This window comes from Rhinatrema bivittatum, chromosome 5, assembly GCF_901001135.1.
Source record: "Rhinatrema bivittatum chromosome 5, aRhiBiv1.1, whole genome shotgun sequence".
NCBI lineage: Eukaryota > Metazoa > Chordata > Amphibia > Gymnophiona > Rhinatrematidae > Rhinatrema > Rhinatrema bivittatum.
Genome location: NC_042619.1, coordinates 381,224,298 through 381,247,153, shown reverse-complemented (window position 1 = coordinate 381,247,153; position 22,856 = coordinate 381,224,298). Strand labels below are relative to the sequence as shown.

General features: G+C 43.6%; 1 protein-coding gene across 11 annotated transcripts in view; it reads left to right on the top strand.

Annotated features, from left to right (window-relative positions):
• Window positions 1-22,856, top strand: part of FHL2 (four and a half LIM domains 2) — a 111,987-nt gene that overhangs the window by 54,587 nt on the left and 34,544 nt on the right. For 3 of the 11 annotated variants that reach the window (XM_029604851.1, XM_029604852.1, XM_029604853.1), the window contains exons 2-3: window positions 120-241; window positions 3,247-3,428. In XM_029604851.1, the coding sequence (XP_029460711.1) occupies window positions 3,273-3,428 (156 nt within the window). In that variant the 5' untranslated portion in view covers window positions 120-241; window positions 3,247-3,272. Of the gene's footprint in view, window positions 1-119; window positions 256-513; window positions 734-3,246; window positions 3,429-22,856 lie in introns of those variants that run through there. The other 8 variants (XM_029604854.1, XM_029604856.1, XM_029604858.1 and 5 more) reach the window with 4 other exon arrangements.

Below are 22,856 nucleotides of genomic sequence, written 5' to 3'. Positions count from 1 at the left end.
AAATAAAGGACTTGTGTAAAACCAGTTTACATGCAGAAGTTGGTATATTTTAAAACGTGCGCATCTAATAGAAATTACCAGTTTTCTGATGCCTCTCCATTTGCCCCATCCTTTTCCAGGTAATCAAGACCCTACTGGTTCTTCAGCCTGAACTCCTCCCAGACCTGCCATCCAGCCAGTAGTTCACAATCAACAAGTCTTTCAATTATGCAAGATAATTAGCAGATGTAAATTTAGACAAGTAAGTTGCCAAATGTATGTACATAAGTCTTTTATAAAATAGCCACTTAGTGTGCAACTTGGCTCTGCCCTAGAATGTCACTAGACCACCCCCTTTTTTTGCATGTGTATGTGCACACGAAATTTAAAATACATGCATACCTTCGATGTTTATAAAATAGCAGTTACACGAGTTCATGCTACTAACATGCCTTTGTGCCTATTTTTACATGCATAACTCTGAAAAATCGACCCTTTTTGTTTTACTAAATGCATTTTTCTCTACTAATACAGGGTATAATTCTAGTAACGGTACTGGAGCAAACTGAAGGAGGAGGCCCAATGATTAAACCAGTAGGCTGGGAACCAAGGATCCTTAGGGATCAGATCCGGCTTCTCCCACTGACGCTCCTTGTGACCTTGGGCAAGTCACTTTAAGGAGAATTTTAAAAGCCCTACGTGCGCCAAAGTGTGAAGTTGGGCCAGTGTGCGCCGTGCAGATTTTAAAAAGCATGTGAGTACATGTGTATCTCCTGGTAGGCGCGCAACATTTTTTTTCCGAAAAAAAGGGGCAGGGTGTGGGCATTCCTAGATTTGTCATTGAACTGCACGTAAGTATTTACATGCACAAGGGCACGCTGGGGTCCCCTATAGTGTAACTTTACTTCTGCTATGGATGGCACTTAAGTTCTGAAACAAAAAATCTGAAAAGACTAGCAGGGTTTTTAAAGGTTGGGGCTTACAGGGTAAAAGGTAGGCTAGTTAACTATGGGAGATAGGGAGTCCTATCCTTTACCTGGACCAACTGGGAATGAACTGGTAACTGCGTCGGCATGCATGTCTACTACAATGCCCCCACTTACACGGTAGAGGCTGCATTTGTGCACACATGCACGTGGCCATATAAAATTGCGCACACATGTACACGCGGATAGCCTGTTTTATACCATGCGTGCATACACGCATGTATGTTACGGCCACGTCCTTTGGCATGAACCAGCATATGCACATACGTGTGTGCACACTCGGCTGTTTCAGAGTTACCGTCATTATTTCTTGTTGCTTCTGGTAGCCACTTAGACTGTAATCAGTTTGGGAGAAAGGGATTATCATACCTGAATTGTTGTAATCTGCTTTGAGTTTACTCTGAAAAGGCAGAACAGAAATGCAAAATTATTACCAAGTCCTTGTAAGTTGTGATACTTTTTTAGAGGTCCAAAAAACGAAGCTGAAAAAGGCATTTGTGTGGACCTGAAAGCTAATGCATCACAGCTTTTTTTTTTTGCTGGCCTCTTAAAATATCACAACCTAGAAAAATTCCAGTACTGCTACTGAAATGCAACAAATGATTGAATTACTAATACCAGGATAATCATTTTGTTATATAAACATACAATATTTGGAAAGTTGTCATTACCAGTATAACCAACACATTTTTTACTTTTACAGTCAGTTCAGAACATATATTTTCAGTTTATATCAGTGGTTCTTTCCTTCAGTGGTGTGTCCATTGTTAAATTATTTTGGGGAAAACTAAAGAGCTGATTTATTAATGGCTTGAGCCAGCGTTGCTCAGTTTTGTACCAGAGGTTTGACTGTTGGAAGTAATGGGACATTTTTGTTAATAAATACGGTGCAGGTTTTTCACCAGAGCAATACCGGCATATATCTCTTTAATAAATCAACCCCAAAAAGCAGAAGAGAGCTCACGAGAACCCTTTTATATAAGATTGGCAGCATATCCCTGCTTTTCTCCTTTCGTTTTCAGCGAGAGCGATTGGAGTTTAAGGGTGATCTGTAAATGTATAATTTTATTGAGTTTTATATTTTAAAGGAAATTGCATCTTTTACTGCATAATTGTGTTAGAACAGAAATTGATTTAAGCGCAGCAAAGAGATCCATGTTTTACATGAAATATTAATTTCCTTCTGCTTGAGGACTTTTAGATGGGGAAAAGTGGTTGACATCACAGCTCTCATGCCACACCAGTAAGGGGGAGCACTCAACAGCGGTTACTTATATACAAACCCTAAACCCCCCAATACCTCAAACCAAAAATATCATGAAATGTCCCTGTACCAATTCATTCTTCAGCTAAATCTTTGCAGAACAATGTTTAACGATGTTCTTGCACCCACCCCTTTTTCAATATGCCCTGCTAGAAGATAAATTTCCTGATGTAAATATTTATTAGTTATCATCTCTCAGTGCTGTAGACATTCAGACAAACCATATTTCTAAATATTCTGGCCAGACTAGCTTTGCTGTTCTAATTTCTAAAGACACAGCATGAGGAAGAATATTTACAGATACATACTAAAAAGAAACAGTGTTCTATATAAAGCCATTATGGCACTAGTCATGCCTACATAAATAGGAATGACTGAAAACTGGAAGTTGTCTATGATAATAAGCCACCTAGAGACAGTCTGCTGTGCACTGAATTTTGTCTCACAGCACTGAACCTAGTAAAAAAACAAAACAAAACCCCATAAAAGCCTTTCCTCTGAGCTCCACTGCCATACCTGTGACCATGAGAAACTGGGAATGTGCTTTCATTTGAAAACAACATGGGAACAGCAACAACAATTGGGTTTTGTGTCATTTTCAAAACAAAACAAAAGAAAAATCAGACAGTTTCATTTTGTTTATTCGTTGTCATTTAACAGACACTAAAAACAAAAAAACAGAAAAAAAATTCCCCCAGCGAAATGAACAAAAAATACCCAAAACATTCCTTGCACATCCTTCTGAGAAACTACAATACAAACTAAGCTAAATTCGCCTGATTCTACATTCTGAGGGTCAAGAAAATCTCATGGAAAAGAGGTGCAAATTTATCTTCTGTATGTACAGGGAATGCAATGAATGTTAGCTATATTAATCTCAACAAAATATTCTCTTTCAAGATCATTGTGAATGAGGAGGTTAACATAACCACTGGATGCTGGTTTATTGTCTAGAACTGGTTTTTCTTCCCTTTCTGCTAAGGCTATCAAGTTAATGCCTCTTTTTTTTAATGGCAGGTTAATAAAAAACCCCTGGTATCAATATGACGGAGCGTTTTGACTGTCATTACTGCAAGGAATCGCTGTTTGGCAAGAAGTACATCCTGCGAGAGGAGAACCCTTACTGTGTGAAATGCTATGAGAGCCTTTACTCCAACCCTTGTGAGGAATGCAAGCAACCGATTGGCTGTGATGGAAAGGTATGCCGGATATACATTTTTAAAATTCTATTTTAGTACATGTTCTGTAATTATCCAACAAACAACAACTAATGTAATAGAGATGGGGAAAAAAAAAAGATATATATAAAACTTGCTGACATAGATTACAAGCACACCTCTGTAATCTTACAATAATATGATACGACTCAGCATAATACCTTTCTTTTATGCTGATGGAACACAGATAATAGCCACCCTTTACTTGCAAAAAAATTCTCCCATCAAGCTCATGCTTTGACATAGCAACTTCTAGAACTTGCAAAATACTACAGGAAGCCTATACAGAAGAGAGAAAAACTACTGTCAAGGAAAAAAAAAATCACAGACACAAGCTCGTTTATCTTCTTTCTTTCCCTCTGCAGTATTCGCAAAAGGCCGGGTTTTAAAAGGCCCATGCACATAAAAACTGGGGTTTACGCGCCTGGCCGGGTCTTGCGCACGCCGCGCGCGTTTTAAACGGGCCCAGCCACGCTCGTAAACCCCGGTACATGCACACGTGCCGGGGCTCTCTGAAGGGATGGGCCAGGGGCAGGATCTGGGCGGATTGGGGGGGGGGGGGTGGGCAGGACTGCGCCATTCTACGTTGTCCCGGGGAAGCGCACGCTGGCAGTCGGCCGGCGTGAGATTACTTCTGCTCCAGAAAAACAATTAGTAGATAGGGTTTTAGCAGTGGGGAGGAGAGGGGGAAGAGAGAGGACGTTTAGATAGGGGGGTAGGGAATTTCCACCCCAGTCCGCTTCTTAATTGGAGCAGACTGGGAGGGAACTGGCGGGGAGTGGGGGTTGATTGCGTCGCCGCGCGTAATTTACTAAAATTCCCCCCCCCCCCCCCGTGCGCGCTGCCCGCACATGTGCGCTCGGATTTTAAAATCTGGCGTGCATGTTATAAAATCGGCGCTTCCATCTGTGTGCGTTCGCTTTTTTTAAAATCCACCCCAAAATGTATTCCGCATTTCCCAAAACTATATTCTCCTGTATTGCAGATAATGAATATCTTTGTCTACATAGGGGCAATAGCTTTAAAATTAGCAATCCACATACTAAAGAAAGTGCTATGTTTTTAAGTGTTTTTCACCATGTGCTACTGGTTTGAACAGCAATCAAAACCAGAGACAAAAATCTGTTACATCTTTGACAGAGTTACATGTTCAAAATTATAAGAAGAAACTAAGGGATTTTTTATAAGAAGCACCTTAGAGTATCAATAACTTTAAAGCAATAAATGTTTGTACTTTTATAACATCTTTGCTGCTCCAAAGAGAGATAGCTAGGTCATTGGATTGTACAGATACTACCAAAGGCTTATAGCTTTGAAGGCCCAAGAAGTCATGAGAGTAACATAGTAATGACGGCAGAAAAAGACCAAAATGGTCCATCTAGCCTGCCCAGCAAGCTTCCCAAGGTAGTAACTGCCGCTCCGTGCAGGTTACCCCCAGGAAGACAAAAGAAACCAGGAGCCTTCTCTTACCACTATAGATGTGGTAGAACACTCCCTGCCCAATGTATGAAGATATGTCTAGTGCATGTGAACAATTTGCTGAAGAAAAAGCCTTTGGAGGTTTGTAGTAGGAGCTCGAGGAGTTAGAGTTCATGATTTTATTTTGTGAATTCGTGTTAACTTTTTCAATCAAATTTTAAGTAACTGAAGAAAAAAAAAGTTTCAGTTCTGGAAACAAGATTCTAGTAGCGTAAAAAGATATGAAACAAACAGTTTATCATTTTTATGAATAATATATTCCAATGTATGGCATGATTGACTTTTTTAGTAAACTTTTTCAACCTGAATTTTTAAAAAGTGTGGACCTATTAAAAGGTAGAAGAGAGCACATGTTGAAGTAAGAAAGTGCTAGCTGAATACAGGGGACTTGAATATCCTGAGGATAGATCAACGCATAACAAATAATCTCTTCATATTTACATAATAGTATTATGTTACTCAAAAAGAATAACAATAACAGATTTTAACCTAAATTTGACAGTGGGAGTAATATGAATGGAACTGTGCAACGTGTGTTGCCAGTTGTGATTCAGCAGGTCAGTATTTGTGATTTACAGTATATTGTAGTTCAGGGATAATGATTTTTAGATTAAAATTATATACTGATTTGGTACAAATCTCCCCCTCTCTGGGCAGAACATTATGAACTGGCAAACCAACCAAACATGTTGACTAACTGGATTGCAGAACTCAATTATCAGTCACTCTCCATAGTTCTTGTTTGTTTGGTTATAAGATCTAATTAAATTAATTGAGCACAATTGGGATATTAATTACATTCCTGATACAGAAACATATTTATGCCCTGATTCTATTCATATCCTTTTCTGACTCTCAGATCCATGATCATCTTGACCCTACCCAGCCAGAAAATACCTGGATTTTGGGCAGGATTTCGAAGCATTATTAAAGTCCCCAATTTCAGGGATTTAATCATTTTATATGTGGAGAACCCCACTGGGTTTCTTCTACTAGTAGGATTATACCAACTGTGTAGGTAGAAGAATCTTTATTTGGTGTACAGCTCTCCGCCATGCGAGTTGTGTTGGTTGCTTTTTACTACCATAAAAAGGAGAATCATCTAGAAATGGTGTGGATTTTTTTAGTTGACCGATGAGGAGGCAGGTTGGAGTTTTCCTGCACCAGTTTTGTTCCTTTTATTTAGAAGGAAGTACCCTTCATCCTTTAGGTCTGGGTTGGAAAGAAGAAAGGGTAACCTCATTATCTCTTTTGAGAAACTTGTTTGACTTCCTTTTTGGATTTTGCTTTGAAGGAAGTTTTGCCCACTCAGAGAGATCCAAGGACCTATCAAAGATCTTCCTGCGGAGTGGATTCACATTCATTCCTGGGAGGTGAATAGAAAATGGAAGAAAAGAGAACTGGGGCATCTGTCTGGTGTTGACCACCACACGTCATCAGGATATACTGGAGGAGTTTGGATAAGGAGTAGGATTGTACTGAATACCATCGAAATTCAGTGAAGAATCCTATTCCACCAATTTTGGGAGGGCGTTCCAAAAGTACCCCTGTAATTGGAACTATTGGAAGTGAACTATGTAATGGATTTCATGGATCAAAGACTTGTATATTGTCAATTTCATTTCTACATTAATTATCAATAGTTACGTTGGAACCACATTAATCACCCAGACTGATTTAGTACAAATCTCCCCCCCTCTCTGGTGAGAACATCACGAACTGGCAAACAAACTAAACATGTTGACTAGCTGGATTGCAGAACTCAATTTGTCAGTCACTCTCCATAGTTCTTATTTATTTAGTTATAAGATCTAATTAAATTGAGTACAATTGGGATATTAATAATTACATTCCTGATACTTACAGAAACATATTTATGCCCTAATTTTATTCATATCTTTTTCTGTCTCTCAGATCCATGATAATCTTGACCCTACCCAGCCAGAAAATACCTGGATTTTGAAGCATTATTCAATGCTCAGTGTCTTGGAGATTAGTCTCCCCCTGAAAGGGAATCCTGGAAATAGAAGGACTTAAGGACAATATGGGAGGTTTGGATATCTTAAGCTCTTGGAATTCAGGGTGGCTCATGGACTCCTCAGTGAGGACCTCAGTCAGCCCAGGTGTGTTATGAACTTCTGATAGTAAAAGATCATCTTAATCCACTCTTGTGAAACTCCAAGTCAGTGTATGGACGAAATCTTACTGGGTCCATAGCAATCCCAGGGCTAAGTCCTAATATTACAGTTACTGTTCCTTTTGCCTTGAAGTGTGAGTTCTTGATCTCTTGTAGGGAAGGTGAAATCCTATGTGTTATTATGGCTCTTTGGGGCAGGTGCACTGACAAGCCAGGCTGGACCCACTGGATGGGTGTTCAAATAAAAATTTACTGTGATTTATTGTAAAATAATTAAGATGCATAAATAATATAATGTCCAGTTACTTTTAGGTTTAAGGTGGTATGAGGGTATAGTTAAGAACATGCCATACTGGGTCAGACCAAGGGTCCATCAAGCCCAATATCCTATGTCCAACAGTGGCCAATCCAGGCCATAAGAACCTGGCAAGTACCCAAAAACTAAGTTTTTCTATCCATATGGAGATGTCCCTCAGAGTTGGGTCTTGAGACTTGCTTGCTTCTCCTCCATAAGGGTGGCATGACAAGTGTCCCAAAGTGGCTGGGGTGTCCTAGATGTGGATAAGATCCCCCTCCTCACAGTACCTGAGGTCCAAGGGTAACTCCTAATTGTTCCAACCTGGCCGTGTCCTTTTGTCCGCCAGTGGAAATTCCTTTGGGGTTCTCCAGATGTTCTTCACTCCTGTTCTCTCCCTTGAACTCCTCCTCCTCCAAAAATAGATGGATGCAGACCTTCCTTGAGGGAAAGGGCTCTCACTGGAAAACAGTTCTTAAAGCTCTCTCCAGCTCTAGGGTAAGGAAGAGTGGTAGGAAAAAGAATGTCCTTCCCTAACTCAGGTATACAAAAACTCTTTTTTCACCTCTTGGTCACTGCAACCCAGGCCCGGCATGATTATTAGGTGGGACTAGGCGACCATCTAGAGTGTCATAGGGGCATGCAAGGGTGCCAATTTTCAAATGCACCTAGGAGGGATGAGAGCCGAATCGGGCGGAAGGGATGGAGGTACGCGGTACGCGTGTGGTAGAGGAGAGAGAGAGAGAGAGAACACCATGTGACATGGTGACGTCGCCGCCTAGGGCAGCTGCAGACCCTCGCATCGGCACTGCTGCAACCTCCTCTTGGTCTGAGCAAAGAGGTAAACAAATTCTTCCGGGAATCCTGGGCAGGGCAAACAACTGCCCAGAAAGGCACAGGTCTGCCAAGGAAAAAAAAGACTCCAAAAACTGAGAAAAAAACCCCTAAAACTCTCTCTCATCCTCTCAACTCCCCATCCAGTCCTGCAAGGGAACTGACTGGGCTATGTCTTGTATCTTGTATTATAACTAAATAAACAAGAACCATGGAGAGTGACTGACAAACTGAGTTCTGCAATCCAGTTGGTCCACGTTTCTCTCTCTATATATATCTATACTATCAACTCTACCTGTTCTACGCCCGGGATGCGAGCCTTTTTATTGGCACATCTGCTCTTGTTTTGAGCAGAATTTCCCTAGAAATTCACTAAGTGTCCCTTCCACATACACACACCCTCATACAGGCTCCCTCACTCTCTGGCACACACACGCATCCCGCGCACTCCCCCTCTTACCAACCAAGCTGTCTCTCGCACTCCCCCACACCCCCTCTCCTCTCTCACACACACACATTCTCTCTCACCGGGATCCCCCCTCCCCTCATATAGGCTCCCTCTCTCTGAAACCCACACTCAAGCATCCCCCCACCCACCCTCTCTTACCTCCCATGCTCTCTCTCACACTTCCCTACCCCCTCTCACTAACCATGCTCTCTGTCACCCCCCTCTCTCACACACACATTCTCTCTCACCGACATACCCCCCCCCCCATGCTCTCTCTCACACCCTCCCCTTCCCTGACACACATTCTCTCTCACCGACATACCCCCCCCCCCCATGCTCTCTCTCACACCCTCCCCTTCCCTGACACACATTCTCTCTCACCGACATACCGCGGGACCCGTGCCGTTCGCGGCGAAGATGAAGGCCCGGCACGCTGTTCGAGGCACACAGGGGCCTTCCATTTTCGCCTTGAGCAGAATATAGCAGCGGAGACCCCGGCATGCCGCGAACGGAGCGCGTCCCGCGGCACACGCTCCGTTCGCGGCGAAGATGAAGGCCTGGGCGCGCCGATCGCGGCACACGGGGGCCTTCCCTTTTCGCCGTGAACGGCGCACCGGGCCTTCAGCCTCACCGCAAACGGAGCGTGTGCCGCGGGACGCGCTCCGTTCGCGGCATGCCGGGGTCTCCGCTGCTATATTCTGCCTGTCCCGTGATGGCCGCTGTCCTTCGTACCTGTTGTAGGTGGTGTTGTCACATGGCCGCTGTACGGCGTGTTTGAGCCTCCAAGGCTCAAACACGCCGTACAGCGCAGGGGAACATGCGCAGGGGAACAGCGCAGGGGAACATGCGCAGGGGAACAGCGCAGGGGAACATGCGCCGTACAGCGCAGGGGAACATGCGCCGATAGATGGCGCATGTTCCCCTGCGCCATCTATCGGCGGGCTGGGGAACATGCGCCGATAGATGGCGCATGTTCCCCTGCGCCATCTATCGGCGGGCTGGGGAACATGCGCGAGCACCGACGGACACACTACCAAGCCCGATATATTATGGATGTTATCATTACGTTGATTTTGGCTTCTGCACAAATGGATTTCAATCCTCCTTGTCCCTTCAACATTCCTTCTTTTGAAGAAGCTCTAGTGAAGGTAATCTTTCCTCATAACACAAATCCTTCAGTTTGGAAAATTCTGCCAATGAGTGCAAGTGGCCGAATGGCAGTTTAAAAATTGATGGGCTTGGAGTGTGATTACACAGTAACATAGTAGTGCAATAGAAATGATTAGTTGTATACAAACCTGACTAAAAAAAAAAACCAACTAAATTTCTTTTTTTCCAATTGCATTCGAGTTTAAAGTTTCAAGACTTTTTAATCTAGCTGGACACTTTTTTTTTTTCTTTTTGAAAAGAGTCCAATTTTCCTCCACTCTGGATTTTAGTCAGCGATGGAAGGCTATCCCATTCCAGACACTGCCTGAACAGTAAGGTGATCTGTGATGTAATAAGCTCCCCAGCTGTCTATACAAACAATATAAACACGCACCTGGACACTTTGTGCACCAATCAGATTGATACAATCATACAAAACTTTCCTTTTTTTTTTTATAAAGATGGGGTATTGTGCAGCAGAAGCACTGGCCAGAGCATGTGTTTGTCCTGATTACACAGAAGTCGAATTCTAAAGCATGACAATTATAAATATGTGAAGGAGAGTGGGCAGATTTGCAGGGTCTTTGATAAAGGGATGTTCCTTTCGGGCTGTGCTAGATAAGCTCCCCCAAGGAACTGAAAAAACCGATTTGGGTCTGTGTGGTCACTCCGGCCACACCTAATGAGAACTGTTGTATGTCACACGACTGCTTCACAGCCATTTGTCTCTGTGAAACCGGCCAGTAGGCAAATATATGACTGGGGACAAGCAGCATTCTCCCTAAAAGAAATATTCAAGAATTCACCCCAGGGCTCTGGCCCAGTGGCAGTGCTGCTGGGTTAAATTCCTGGGTCAGACCTTCCGGGTTAGCCGGGGCCGGGATGCTGCGGAAGCATCACTTACAGCCCCTTGAGGAGAGGGAGCCCTAATCATGGCAACTAGTGGTCAAATTTAGGGCCCATGATTGTAGGATCCTGGAAGGAGCCCTGGTGCATGCCCCCCCCCCCCCCCCCCCCAGCTGAAGACTGTCACTGTGATAACTGGGCTAAAAGAGCTGGGAGTATAAATTAGAGGGAAAAATCTCTTTAACTAGTTGCAAATGAAGGCTTAGGAGCTGACTTCCACCCTTGTGTTCTGATTGAGCTGAAAGGAGAAAACTGCTCCCCTCTCCCTTCACCTCACATAAGAAACTGTCCCAGACCAGACAGGGCCAGTGCAAGTATATTTGTTGCCCTAGGCCAGTGGTTCTCAACCCTGTCCTGGGGACTCCCCGCAGCCAGTTGGGTTTTCAGGATATCCACAATGAATATGCATGAGAGGAAATTTGCATGCCTGGCTGGGGAGGGGGGGGGGGGTGTCCCTAGGACAGGGTTGGGAACCGCTGGCCTAGGACGAACCTTTGTTCATTCATCCCCTCCCTCCCCCCCCCCCAACGTAACTACCGGTGACAGTGGCACCAGCACAGCACTCCCTTCTTTGACGGTATTGGCCGTGGTACAGCATCCCTCTAGGCATCACACTGGCGGGAGTTTGCCGCCCCCAAAATCTTGGTGCTCTAGGCCATCGCCCGGTTTGCCTAATAGAAGCACCGGCCCTGAGACCAGAGGAAAATACAGTCAAGTCATCCCAGCCTAAGCCAACAGAAAGAGAAGTTATTAGCTCTGTTCAGTGCATTAGCTTGATTTAGGTTTGTCACATTGGTGTCAGGGCAGGTGTCCAGGCCAGGCTTAGCTGTCCATGGAAAATAAATTCTACAAGAAAAAAAAAAAAATCTATAGTCATGAAAATGAAAACATTTGAGAACAAAATGTGCCTCTTTAAACCCGGGGCTAAGTTCAGTTTATTAAGTCCATATTTTTACAGACACGCCAATTTGTTGCTGTTATTTTTTTAAGCTTAGGAAGAAGGGGGAAAAAAAATTATAAAAATATATGAGACATTAAGCCTATTGGGACAAAAAAAGGTAGACTGAACAAGAAGGAAGAGAGCTACAAACGCGCGCGAGTTGACAGGGAGAGGTCTAGCTTGTCCTGCTCACTTTAATGGAGGCGAGTCTCTCAAACCGAAGCGGTGGCTCAGCGGCAGTGCTGTGCGGGGAGTTCAGTTCCTGGGTCAGGTCTTCTGCTTACTGGGATGCTGCAGAGGTAGCATTTACAGCCATTGGAAGTGGTGGTGGTGATGGTGGTGGTGGGCTCAGGCTTCATGCAGTAGTGACACCTGGTACTTGGGCTTAGGTTCCAGAGGGGCCAGATTCTGGTGAAGTTACAGTTTGTGGCGCCCTTGCAGATAACTCTGGCTGCGATGGCGTGGATGAGTTTGCCGGTGGTAGAGGGGGGTGGGGGATGTGTGATGTAAAATAGGGAGGAAAACCCTGATAGCTGTTAATGAAGACTGATGGCACCACAGCCTAACGGAAACCGGTTCTGATTGATCTGGAATCCCAGAGAAGCAGAAGAAAATTGCCGGGGCCAAAAAAATAAAAGTATGTGGATCTCCTTTTGGCATAATAATAATAAGCTACTTTAGAAAAACACAAACATCTGTGTTCAGTTTTGTATAAGATGCAGTGGATACCGCACTGATGTCTTGATGGCGCGGGCATGCTAGTGAGAGAGTAAGGACAGTTCCCCCTTGAGGAAGAGGATGAAGGAGGGTGCTAAAGAAGGGTGGGGTTTACTTTTGGAACAGGATATTTACAATTATTTTATGTGCATGTTTTTTTTTTAAGTTACTGAAAACTCAGTGAAGCAATTGTTTGTGCATGAGGGCCGTGCGCTGCCGTGACAGCACCGGTGCGAAATAGTCGAGACTGCAGGGGTCAGAAGGGGTGGAAGGCTGGACATGTGAGAGGAAAGCCGGGAAAACTGTGGAGCAACTGTAGAAGCGTAGTGCCATCCTTCTGCCACTAGTAATGATCTTTTATTATAGCGAAAGGAATGGGAGAAGGGTGATGTTGCCTGAAAGGATGATTAAGCTGAAGGAATATTTATTTCTGCGGCCTCTTTGTGCTGACGTACACGTTCCTTTAACGTAAGGCCTTGTTCGCAGTCCCCTCCGGCACACATTTCTGCCGTGTTGACATTTTAAGAATCCAAGCACTTGGACTGTGCTCAAGAAATCTGAGGCAAAAAAAAAAATATTCAGTATTAATCAGACTGAACTTTTCAACTCAGATTTATGGATTTTTGGAGTATAAATGTTGTTGTTCTGTATATAACTTCCTTGTTTTTAAGCAGAGCCCTTTGACTGCCATACAGAGCAGAAAGGGGCCAGCATACTATGGTGTTTTAATATATCGCACAATCCAGCACATTTGGGGACTCCCAAAGTATTATCACAAATCAAATTGATCTTCAATATCACCTTTCAACTATTTGTATCCTTTATTATTACATGTCACATAAACATATATTGTCTCATATTTAATAAAACAATCATTAAATACATATCACCTTTCAACTATTTGTATCCTTTATTATTACATGTCACATAAACATATATTATCTCATATTTAATAAAACAATCATTAAATACATAATTTAAATTACATTAAATATATTGTTTCTAATAACATGATATTCAATAATACATACATAAATATAATACCCCTCAACTTTCCTGTAATTTATCACAATGTCTATTTCAATAATTTCAATGTTAAATCACAATGTTGAATACACCCGGTCCGGACAAGTCCTAACTCATAATCATCTCATTATCCCAACCCTAACCCCCTAATATCACACATTCGCACTCAATTCATTCATCCACTTAAAACCATAACCCCATAAAAATAACATCCTTTATATTATCATATGTTTATATATATATATATATATATATATATATATATATAATAATTTTATAACGTTATTGAACAGCTAATAATTCTTTACAAAGCACTATTTGTTATACCAGTCACCCCAATGTTTCTCAAACAATGTTTTAGCAACAAACGCCCTGATCTCTCTCAATCGATATTTTTAGTATCACACGCCTCGATGTTTTGACAACAGACAGTAAAGTGTCTGCTTACTTAACTACACCCCATGATATAAAGAAGATAATCTCAGGACTTTTCCTCGTCTTCCTCCGTGTCACAGCATAACCTCTAAAATTGAAAAATACTGGTTGATAGGCAAATTGTTTTGATGCAGCGGTGTATTCTGATCAGAAACTTTTCTAACAATTGTTTTTATAGAAACCAAACAATATTTATCTTACATCCAAGGGTATTTCTCCTGTGTCAGAGTGTATAATAAATCTCAGATTGTTATTGCACCCGTTCAGCCATGAATGAAAATCAGTCCATTCATCAGCAGGTACCAGAACACATTGTTGACTGTATAACTCTTCTGAAAAAGTACTTTCTTTTTAAAGGGATTGCTCCAATCATACCCATTCAAAGTTGGCCCCAGAGTTTCATGATATCTGGGTCCCCTGCAGCACCCATTGCGGTTCAGTTTACTTGTTGATAGAACAAGCCATCAAGGGGGAAAAAAGTTGTTATACAAAGCAACTGCAGCCAGCTATCTCACAAATGAGTTCAGTGCGTGAACTCATGAGACATCAGAGCATCCCTGACGGCATCCAAAGCAGCATCCAGAATTCTAATCACATGTATAGAATCCCTCACCAAGGAAGGAATCAGAGGCACATAGGACTTAAAAAAAATGTATTGAGAAAGATAGAAATGAGTTCCAGGGCTGAACCATTGCCCGAGATCAGGGCTCAAATTCTAGTAGATTATTTCCAGGTGCCCTCTACACTTTCCCCCACTCCTAATCTCCATCTACCAAGGCTAATAAAAAGCTACTCGAGGATGCTCCACATTTGCATCACTTTTGTTTCCGTACGTATTTCCTTCTCTCACCTGGCTCCTAATGTCAGCTGTAGCATGTCTTCCTTCTTCAGTCCAGGATCTCGCATATGGCTCGGGACTGAACATTGTGAGAGGAGGGACTGCCAAGCTAATGAAGTGTCTTGTTAATATGGTCTGCACTTGCAGATATGATTGCAAAGGGAGAATGATTATGCTCATGTGCGAGATACCCCTTTCACATTCACTTGATGTTATCAGTATGATACTGACACACTTTACAAGAGATGTTATGGTGCACAAAATATTATCCGAAACCAAACCAATGTAAAACCTGAAGGAAATAACTCCCATTCCACTCAATCAAAAGCCTTTTCAGCATCTAAAGAAATTTCTACAGCCAGAACATCATAGTAACATAGTTCACTTCCTTAGCTTTGTGCAAAATATTACAATATAGCCTAGCATTATCTATGGAGTAATAACTCAGGGGGGAGGGGGGATACAAAAAACCTGACAGATCCATGTGGATTAATCCCCCTACTGCTTTGCTTATTTTTTGCATATGTTATGGATCCAGTCCAGGCAGAGTGTAGGGGACACCACCCTCGGAGTGGCACAGGACCAGCAGGACAAAGCTAGGGCTGGTCTTCTGCCTACCCAGCCCCCTCCCCCATAGGTTGAGACCTTGAGGTCCAGGGGCCAGTAAGTCTGCAATGGAAGGCCAGCATGGTGAATCTCGAGCAAGGCTTGGAGAGGCTAGTAAGGCTGGAACAAGGCTAGACAGGAACAGAGTGCGGGTAAGGCTGGAATTAAAGCTTGAACAGGAACAGCATGCAAGGTTAAAGCTGGAACTGAGAACTGGACAAGTGCAGACTAAGACAGGACAGGACAAGACAGAACATGGAACATACAGGCCCGAAGGCAGTGATACAGGAAGCCCTTAGGAACTAGACAAGGAAAGGCCCCAAGGGCGAGCAAGGAGAGGTCTAGATATGCCGCAGGTCAGGGGAAAGAGCAATAAGGCAAGGCAAAGCTCGATGGGAGCAGAGGCCAGATGGCCACAAAATGAGGACAGGATGGCCACAAGGCAAGAGTGGCTAGGGAATGGGGCCAAGGGCAACTCGATGCGGAAGCATCTTGGGTTTGGTAAGGCAGGGTTATGTAGGGCTGGAGTCTGGGTGTGGTGCAGGCAAGGAGGAGGGGCTTGGCAGGGCAGGCGGTCAGACTCACTGAGGGCTCCCGGTGGCTGGGTGACTGTACCACAAGCTGAGCTCGATGAGTCTTGAGGCGCTGATGGGGACAGCATGGGATGGAGCTTCAAAGAGACCTCTGCTGGTGGGGAGAAGACACAGTCAGGGTACGATGAGGCTGCGTAGCAGGTGAAATTGTAACAGCATGTATACTACAGTCCACACAGAGTGAGTGAGAGTGTGTGTGTGTGTGTGTGTGTGTGTGAGATAAAATGGGTGCATGAGTGGAGGGAGTAGTAAATAATCTGTTAGATTTTTTAGACTATGGAGTAGCAATCTGTTATGAATCTGTTGCTAAAGACTCCTGATGGAGAAGGAGTAGCAATCTGTTACCAGCGGAGTGCTTGGAGAGGAATGGAGAGTTGTAGAGGAATGGAGAGGAATGGAGAGGAGAGGAATGGAGAGGAATGGAGAGGAATGGAGAGGAATGGAGAGGAGAGGAATGGAGAGGAATGTAGATAGGTGGATCCTTGGGCCGATGGCAGATGCCTGCGCCCTCAGGAGGATATCCTGAGAGGGACCACCGGCTAGGCTTGGGTATGGAGACAGACACAGATAATTCTTTTATTAGTCAGGTTGGTAGAACCACCAGAGGTGGCAGTAGTGAGCTGGTATGCTCGGCAGGGCTGAAGTCCCTCAGGTACTGGAACAGCGATCCCAGGATTGTTGAGCTGTAGAGAAACTATAGATAGTGAGTAGACAGGGTATGCTGTGTTCATAGCCAGAACTGATGACAAAACTCACATAAGGTCTTTAGGAAGCTCAGTAGCTGGAAAGGGTTAGGCCCTCGAGGAGCGAGTACCTGGTTCCAGGGAAAGCTCTGAGAGTGCGATGGTAACTCACAAAAGTCTGTATCTGCGATAGCTTCCAGGCAGTAGAGAATCTTCAGAGTGTCCAGGAACATGGGCCCTTGAGGAGTGAGTACCGGTTCCTATCTGCAATCTGAAATAAAGAAAGAGCGAGGCCCTCAAGGAGCAGGTACCCCTGGTAAGTCCAAGGAGGCAGAGAAGCTTGGGAGTAAAGCCAAAGCAATCCCCTTGCTAACTCAATTCGTTAGTGAATACTGAGACCTTTTTATATTGGAAGCGGATGACGTCATCTCAGGGGACGCCTCCGAGGTTCGCACCCATGCTGATACATCAATCGGAGCACACGCGCCCTACATCATCAGGCAACATGGCGGATCCGTACCGTCGAGCCGGTCCGGGCACACTGGAGGAAGACGGAAAGAAGATGCCGCGGCAGCTAACCGTCCATCAGACCCGGAGGGAGTCGCCACAGAGGTAAAGAGGGCGGAGTGAGGGCGTCAAGCAGCGACGGACGCAACACCATTAACCATTATTAACGTAGAGTTGTAGAAATCTACTGCTCATTCTTGGGATAAGCAGCTTTGAATCTATCTACCCCTTGGGATTCTGCCAGGTATTTGTGACTTGGATTGGTCTCTGTTGGAAATAGGATACTGAACTGGATGGACCTTTGGTCTGACCCAGTATGGCAGGTCGAATGTTCTTAATAATTGGCAGCTGTGGTCAGGACTTGAATTAAGATGAACAATTTCCCCCTTGTTTATAAAAATAAAATATTTCCTTGTTACATCCCATAAAATAGCAGTTATCTGTGGGGTTTCCAAATTGAGAGTAGGAAGCACTACATGCTGGGGACATACTGACTGCTGATCTGCTAGGGCTAAGGACATGCAAGGGGTAGAACATATTACATGGACTCTTCAGACATGGGGCTAGCTCTGGCCTGGAATCTGAAAGTGCTGCCGGGGAGGGGGGGGGGGGGGGGCGGGGGAGAGGCAGGAGCAGTTCTGGGGGGAAAAAAAAAGTGCCTGGGTCTCAGGGAGTACAGAGCAGGCAAGTGATCCAAGTCTGTGGAGGAGGAGAAAATCACAAACTGAGAGGGTGGCTGAGCCTGCCGATGTTGGGAAGCCTAATATGCTGATGAGGATTAGTGGAGGTATGGGTGAACCAAGCCTGCAGAGGTGGGGAGGGGTAAGGAGCCTGCTGGGGAGTGCAGGGGTGGCAAAAAGAACAGGGAAGGATAGGTCAGTGGGAAATGAGGAATAAAACATTCTAATGGGATGCAAGGAGTGGAGCTGGAAGAGAAGAATGAAACTCTTTCCCCCAAATATAAACTTCAGAGTATGCCCATGTAAGAGGGGGAGAATTAAGAGTGTAGAGGGAGTAAGAAGGGGAGAGGGAATGAGAGAAAAGGAAAGCTGAGAGAGTGGGGTGGTGACTGTGAGGTGGATGGGTTGTTGATTAGGGAATGAGCAGGAGGAAGGAGACTGGTGGGGAGAAGATGGCATGGGGGCGAAGAATGAGTTTGGGACTTTGAGTGCTTCGTTGGCTTTTGTTTTGGCCACACGAGTCTTCCTCGTGTCCACGCTACCTGCTCTGTCTGGACATTTAAATGCAGGCTGGTCAGTCGCACTCATAACCCACGGTGTTCTATTTTCTTCTTTTTTTTGCTGGGGGCGCTGTAATTTGCACTGAGTTCAGCATCCCCAATCATTTTCCAAAGCTGGCTCCTATCATTTGAAGGGATCAAAGGATACGAAAGTAACAGGAAAGTTAGGACATCTCAACAGAGAGGTTCCGATAAAAGCAATAGTAGCCCCTGTGCCTATTAGTAAAGAACCACCTGAGTTAACAGATTCCAAAATACTGCTGTCAATTGATAAGCAGATTGTGAATACCAACAAAAAAACGTACTTTGAAATGTCTGTATGCTACTGCCAGATGGGAGAGCTAGAATGTGTGTAGCACTGAATGAAGAGGTATACATAATGGCATCTCAGAGACCTGGTGGAAAGCGGATAACCAATGGGACAATGCAGTACCAGTGTACAGATTATTATAGTAATGACAGGATGGATCAGCTTAGCGGGGTGGGGGGTGGGACGTTTTATGTTAACGATGACGGAGTCCAACAGGATGACAATCTTGCAGGACACCGAATAAAAAGGAGAATCCTTAATCGTGGAAGTTCCATGAATGATGGGGAAGAGAGTAGCGATGGGGGGGGGGGTTGTATACTACTATCCACCTAACCAAAATGAACAGACGGATAATGAAATGATAACAGAGTTTAGGGAAGCTAACAAGTCTGGCAGCACAGCAATAATGGGAGATTTCCACTACCCGATGTTGACTGGGTAAATGTCACATCAGGACATGCTAGGGAGGTAACGTTTCTAGATTAAAATTAACGGCTCCTAAATCGATCAGTTGGGGTTCTGGGAACCAACAAGAGAGGGAGCCATTTTAGACCTAACACTTAGTGGAACACAGGTTGTGGGGCGATCAGATTGACTTAATGATAGGGAGACATTAAGTAAATCTACAGCTCTAGCATTAAACTTTCAAAAGGGAGATTGTAATAAAATGAGGAAAATAGATTAAAAAAAAACCAAAACCCTGAAAATTGCAGTTATAAAGGTCAAGAGTTTACATCAGGTGTGGTCATTGTTTAAAAATACTATCTTGGAAGTGCAGTCCAGATGTATTCCACATACATTTAAAAAAAAGTGGAAGGTTAATTGAATGCCAACATGGTTAAAAGGTGATGTGAAAGAAGCTATTTTAGCCAAAAGAGCTTCTTTCAAAAATTGAAAAAGGATCCATCTGAGGAAAATAGGAAAAAACATAAGCATTGACAAGTTAATGTAAAACATTGATAAGGTAGGCTAAAAAAGAATTTAAAAATAAGCTGGCCTTAGAGGCTAAAATAGCCTCTTTCACTTCACCTTTTAACCATGCCGGTAATCATTTTGCTTTCCTTCCACCTTTTTTAATGTGTGAAATACATCTGGACTGTGCTTCTAAGATTGTATTTTTAAACAGTGTCCAAGCCTGTTGAACACTTTTAACCTTGACAGCTGCACCTTTCAGTTTTTTTCTAACTATTTTTCTCATTTTATCAAAGTTTCCCTTTTGAAAACTTAGTGTTAGAGCTGTAGATTTACTTATTGCCCCCCTTCCAGTTATTAGTTTAAATTTGATCTTGTTATGATCACTGTTGCCAAGTGGCCCCGTCACTGTTACCTCTCTCACCAATTCCTGAATTACATCTAAAATATATCCCTCTCTCATTGGTTCCTGAACCAATTGCTCCATGAAGCAGTTGTATATTCCATCCAGGAACTTTGTGTCTCTAGCAAGTCCTGATGTTACATTTACCCAGTCAATATTGGGGTAAATGAAATCTCCCATTATTATTGCACTGCTAAATTGGTTTGCTTCCCTGATTTCTCTTAGCATTTCATCATCTGTCTGACCATTTTGTCCAGGTGCCATGCACCACCAACCTCTCCAACACACATGGGATTTCTACCCACATAGATTTTACTGAGCATTTAGTCTCTTGTATGATCTTTATCCTGTTGGATTCTTTACCCTGCCAGACAAAGTGCCACACCCCCACCAAGTTGATCCTCCCTATCATTGTGGTATAATTTGTACCCTGATACAGCACTGTACCCTGATACAGCACTGGTTGTCCTCCTTCCACCAGGTCTCTGATGCCAATTATGACAATCTCATCATTTGCTGCTATACACTCTAACTCTCCCATCTTACGTCTTAGACTTCTGGCATTGGCATACAGACATTTCAAAGTGTGTTTTTTGCTTGTATTAACAACCTGCTTTTCAGTTGATAGGGATAATTTGGAATTTTTTTAGCTCAGATGATTCTTTTACTTTTAGGCACATGGACTACGTTTGGAACCTCTCTGTTGGGATGCCCTAACTCTCCTGTTTCATTAGTATCCTTCAAAGATACATTCCTCCGAACCATGCACTGCTGAGTTTCTGTCGGCTTTCCGACAGTTTAAAAGCTGCTCCATCTCCTTTTTAAAAGTTAGTGCCAGCAGCCTGGTTCCACTCTGGTTAAGGTGGAGCCCGTCCTTTTGGCAAAGTATCCCCCTTCCCTAAAAGTTTGCCCAGTTCCTTACAAAACTGAATTCCTCTTCCCTGCACCATCGTCTCCACCACACATTGAGACTCCGGAGCTCTGCCTGCTTCTGGTGATCTGCACGTGGAACAGGGAGCATTTCAGAGAATGCCACCCTGGAGGGTCTGGATTTCAGAACCTCTCTCCCACATTTTCCTACGTCATTGTTGCCCACATGTACCAAGACAGACCTCTCCAGCACTGTCTGTAATCCTATCTAGGTGACGTGTGAGGTCCGCCTCCTTCACACCAGGCAGGCAAGTTACCAGGCGATCCTCACGCCCACCAGCCACCCATAGTACAACCCTCATGCATCTGACAAAGTGGACTCTGTCCTCCAATGCTTATGCTTCAATAAGCTGGTTAGTCTATAAGGTGCCACCTGACTCCAGGCATTTATGCTACAACCCTCATTGTTATCATTACTCCATTCCTTACGACCTTTTGATTATCTGTTCCTTTATTAAAAACCACAAGACATACTGAGACAAGGGAAAAGTTCTTTAGTTGTGCTAGCACAATGATCTGAAATGCTCTACATTTAAAATTAAGTACTGTGGGGATTATTTAACATTGTACTTTAAGAGTTTAGGGTAATTATGGTGGATGTTATTTTCCTTTAATGTTTGGTTTATTTTATATTCAGAATGGAAATGTTTTGATTGCACTGGTTTCTATTACTGTTTATGATATTTTTACACCTAACGGGTTTTCTTCTCCTGTTACCTACTAGAACCATTCTTATTTAGACTCTATATCAGACTACAAGCTGAAGTAAATAAATAAATGTATACATTTATAGGACTATCATATCCCCATCTTTTCTTTCCTTGTGTAGATCCACTGAGGCACCATGTTGGCGCTATTACACCTTTTATAAAGAGGGACAGCCTCTGCCCTTTTCCAGTTTTGCAGGATCAGGCCCGTCCCTAAAGATCCTGTCCTTCAATAGACCCACCAAAATCCTCCTTCAGCTCCCTTAATATCCCTGGACAGGGGTAGGCAACTCTGGTTCTGGAATGGCACTAACAGGTCTGGTTTTTTTAGGACATCCACAGTGAATATTCATGAGGAATATTTGCATGCAGTGCCTTCATTGAATGCAAACTTATCTCATGCATATTCATTCTGGGATGCCCTAAACCAGACCCGTTTGTGGCACTCCAGGGCCGAAGTTGCCTGCTCCTCTCCTAGGCTGAATCCCATCTGGCCCTATGGCTTTGTCCATTTTCAGTTTTGCTAGCTCCTCACAAACAGACTCTTCCATGAATAGAGCAGAATTTAACCCACTCCCAGCTGCGCCCTTGCCAATAATCGGTGGTCCTTTCACCAATCTCTTCTTCAATAAATATCGAACAGGTAAAAGAGGTTTCAGTTTTCTTGCCAGCAGTTATTTTCTGTGTTGATGGAAGGTCTTATATGGATGTTTTGGCTCCGTGTGACAACAAGAAAGGCTGTTCAGCTTGGAGAAGAGACGGCTGAGGGGGGATATGATAGAGGTCTTTAAGATCATGAGAGGTCTTGAACGAGTAGATGTGACTCGGTTATTTACACTTTCGAATAATAGAAGGACTAGGGGGCATTCCATGAAGTTAGCAAGTAGCACATTTAAGACTAATTGGAGAAAATTCTTTTTCACTCAACGCACAATAAAGCTCTGGAATTTGTTGCCAGAGGATGTGGTTAGTGCAGTTAGTGTAACTGGGTTCAAAAAAGGTTTGGATAAGTTCTTGGAGGAGAAGTCCATTAATGGCTATTAATCAATTATACTTAGGGAATAGCCACTGCTATTAATTGCATCAGTAGCATGGGTTCTTCTTAGTGTTTGGGTAATTGCCAGGTTCTTGTGGCCTGGTTTTTGGCCTCTGTTGGAAACAGGATGCTGTGCTTGATGGACCCTTGGTCTGTCCCAGCATGGCAATTTCTTATGTTCTTATGTTCTACATTGCCCAATTACTAGCCAAGACAGTTCTCTCTTAAGGTAAGTATTTGGAAGAGATAGCAATCTTACTGCAGGATTTACTGGGTTTT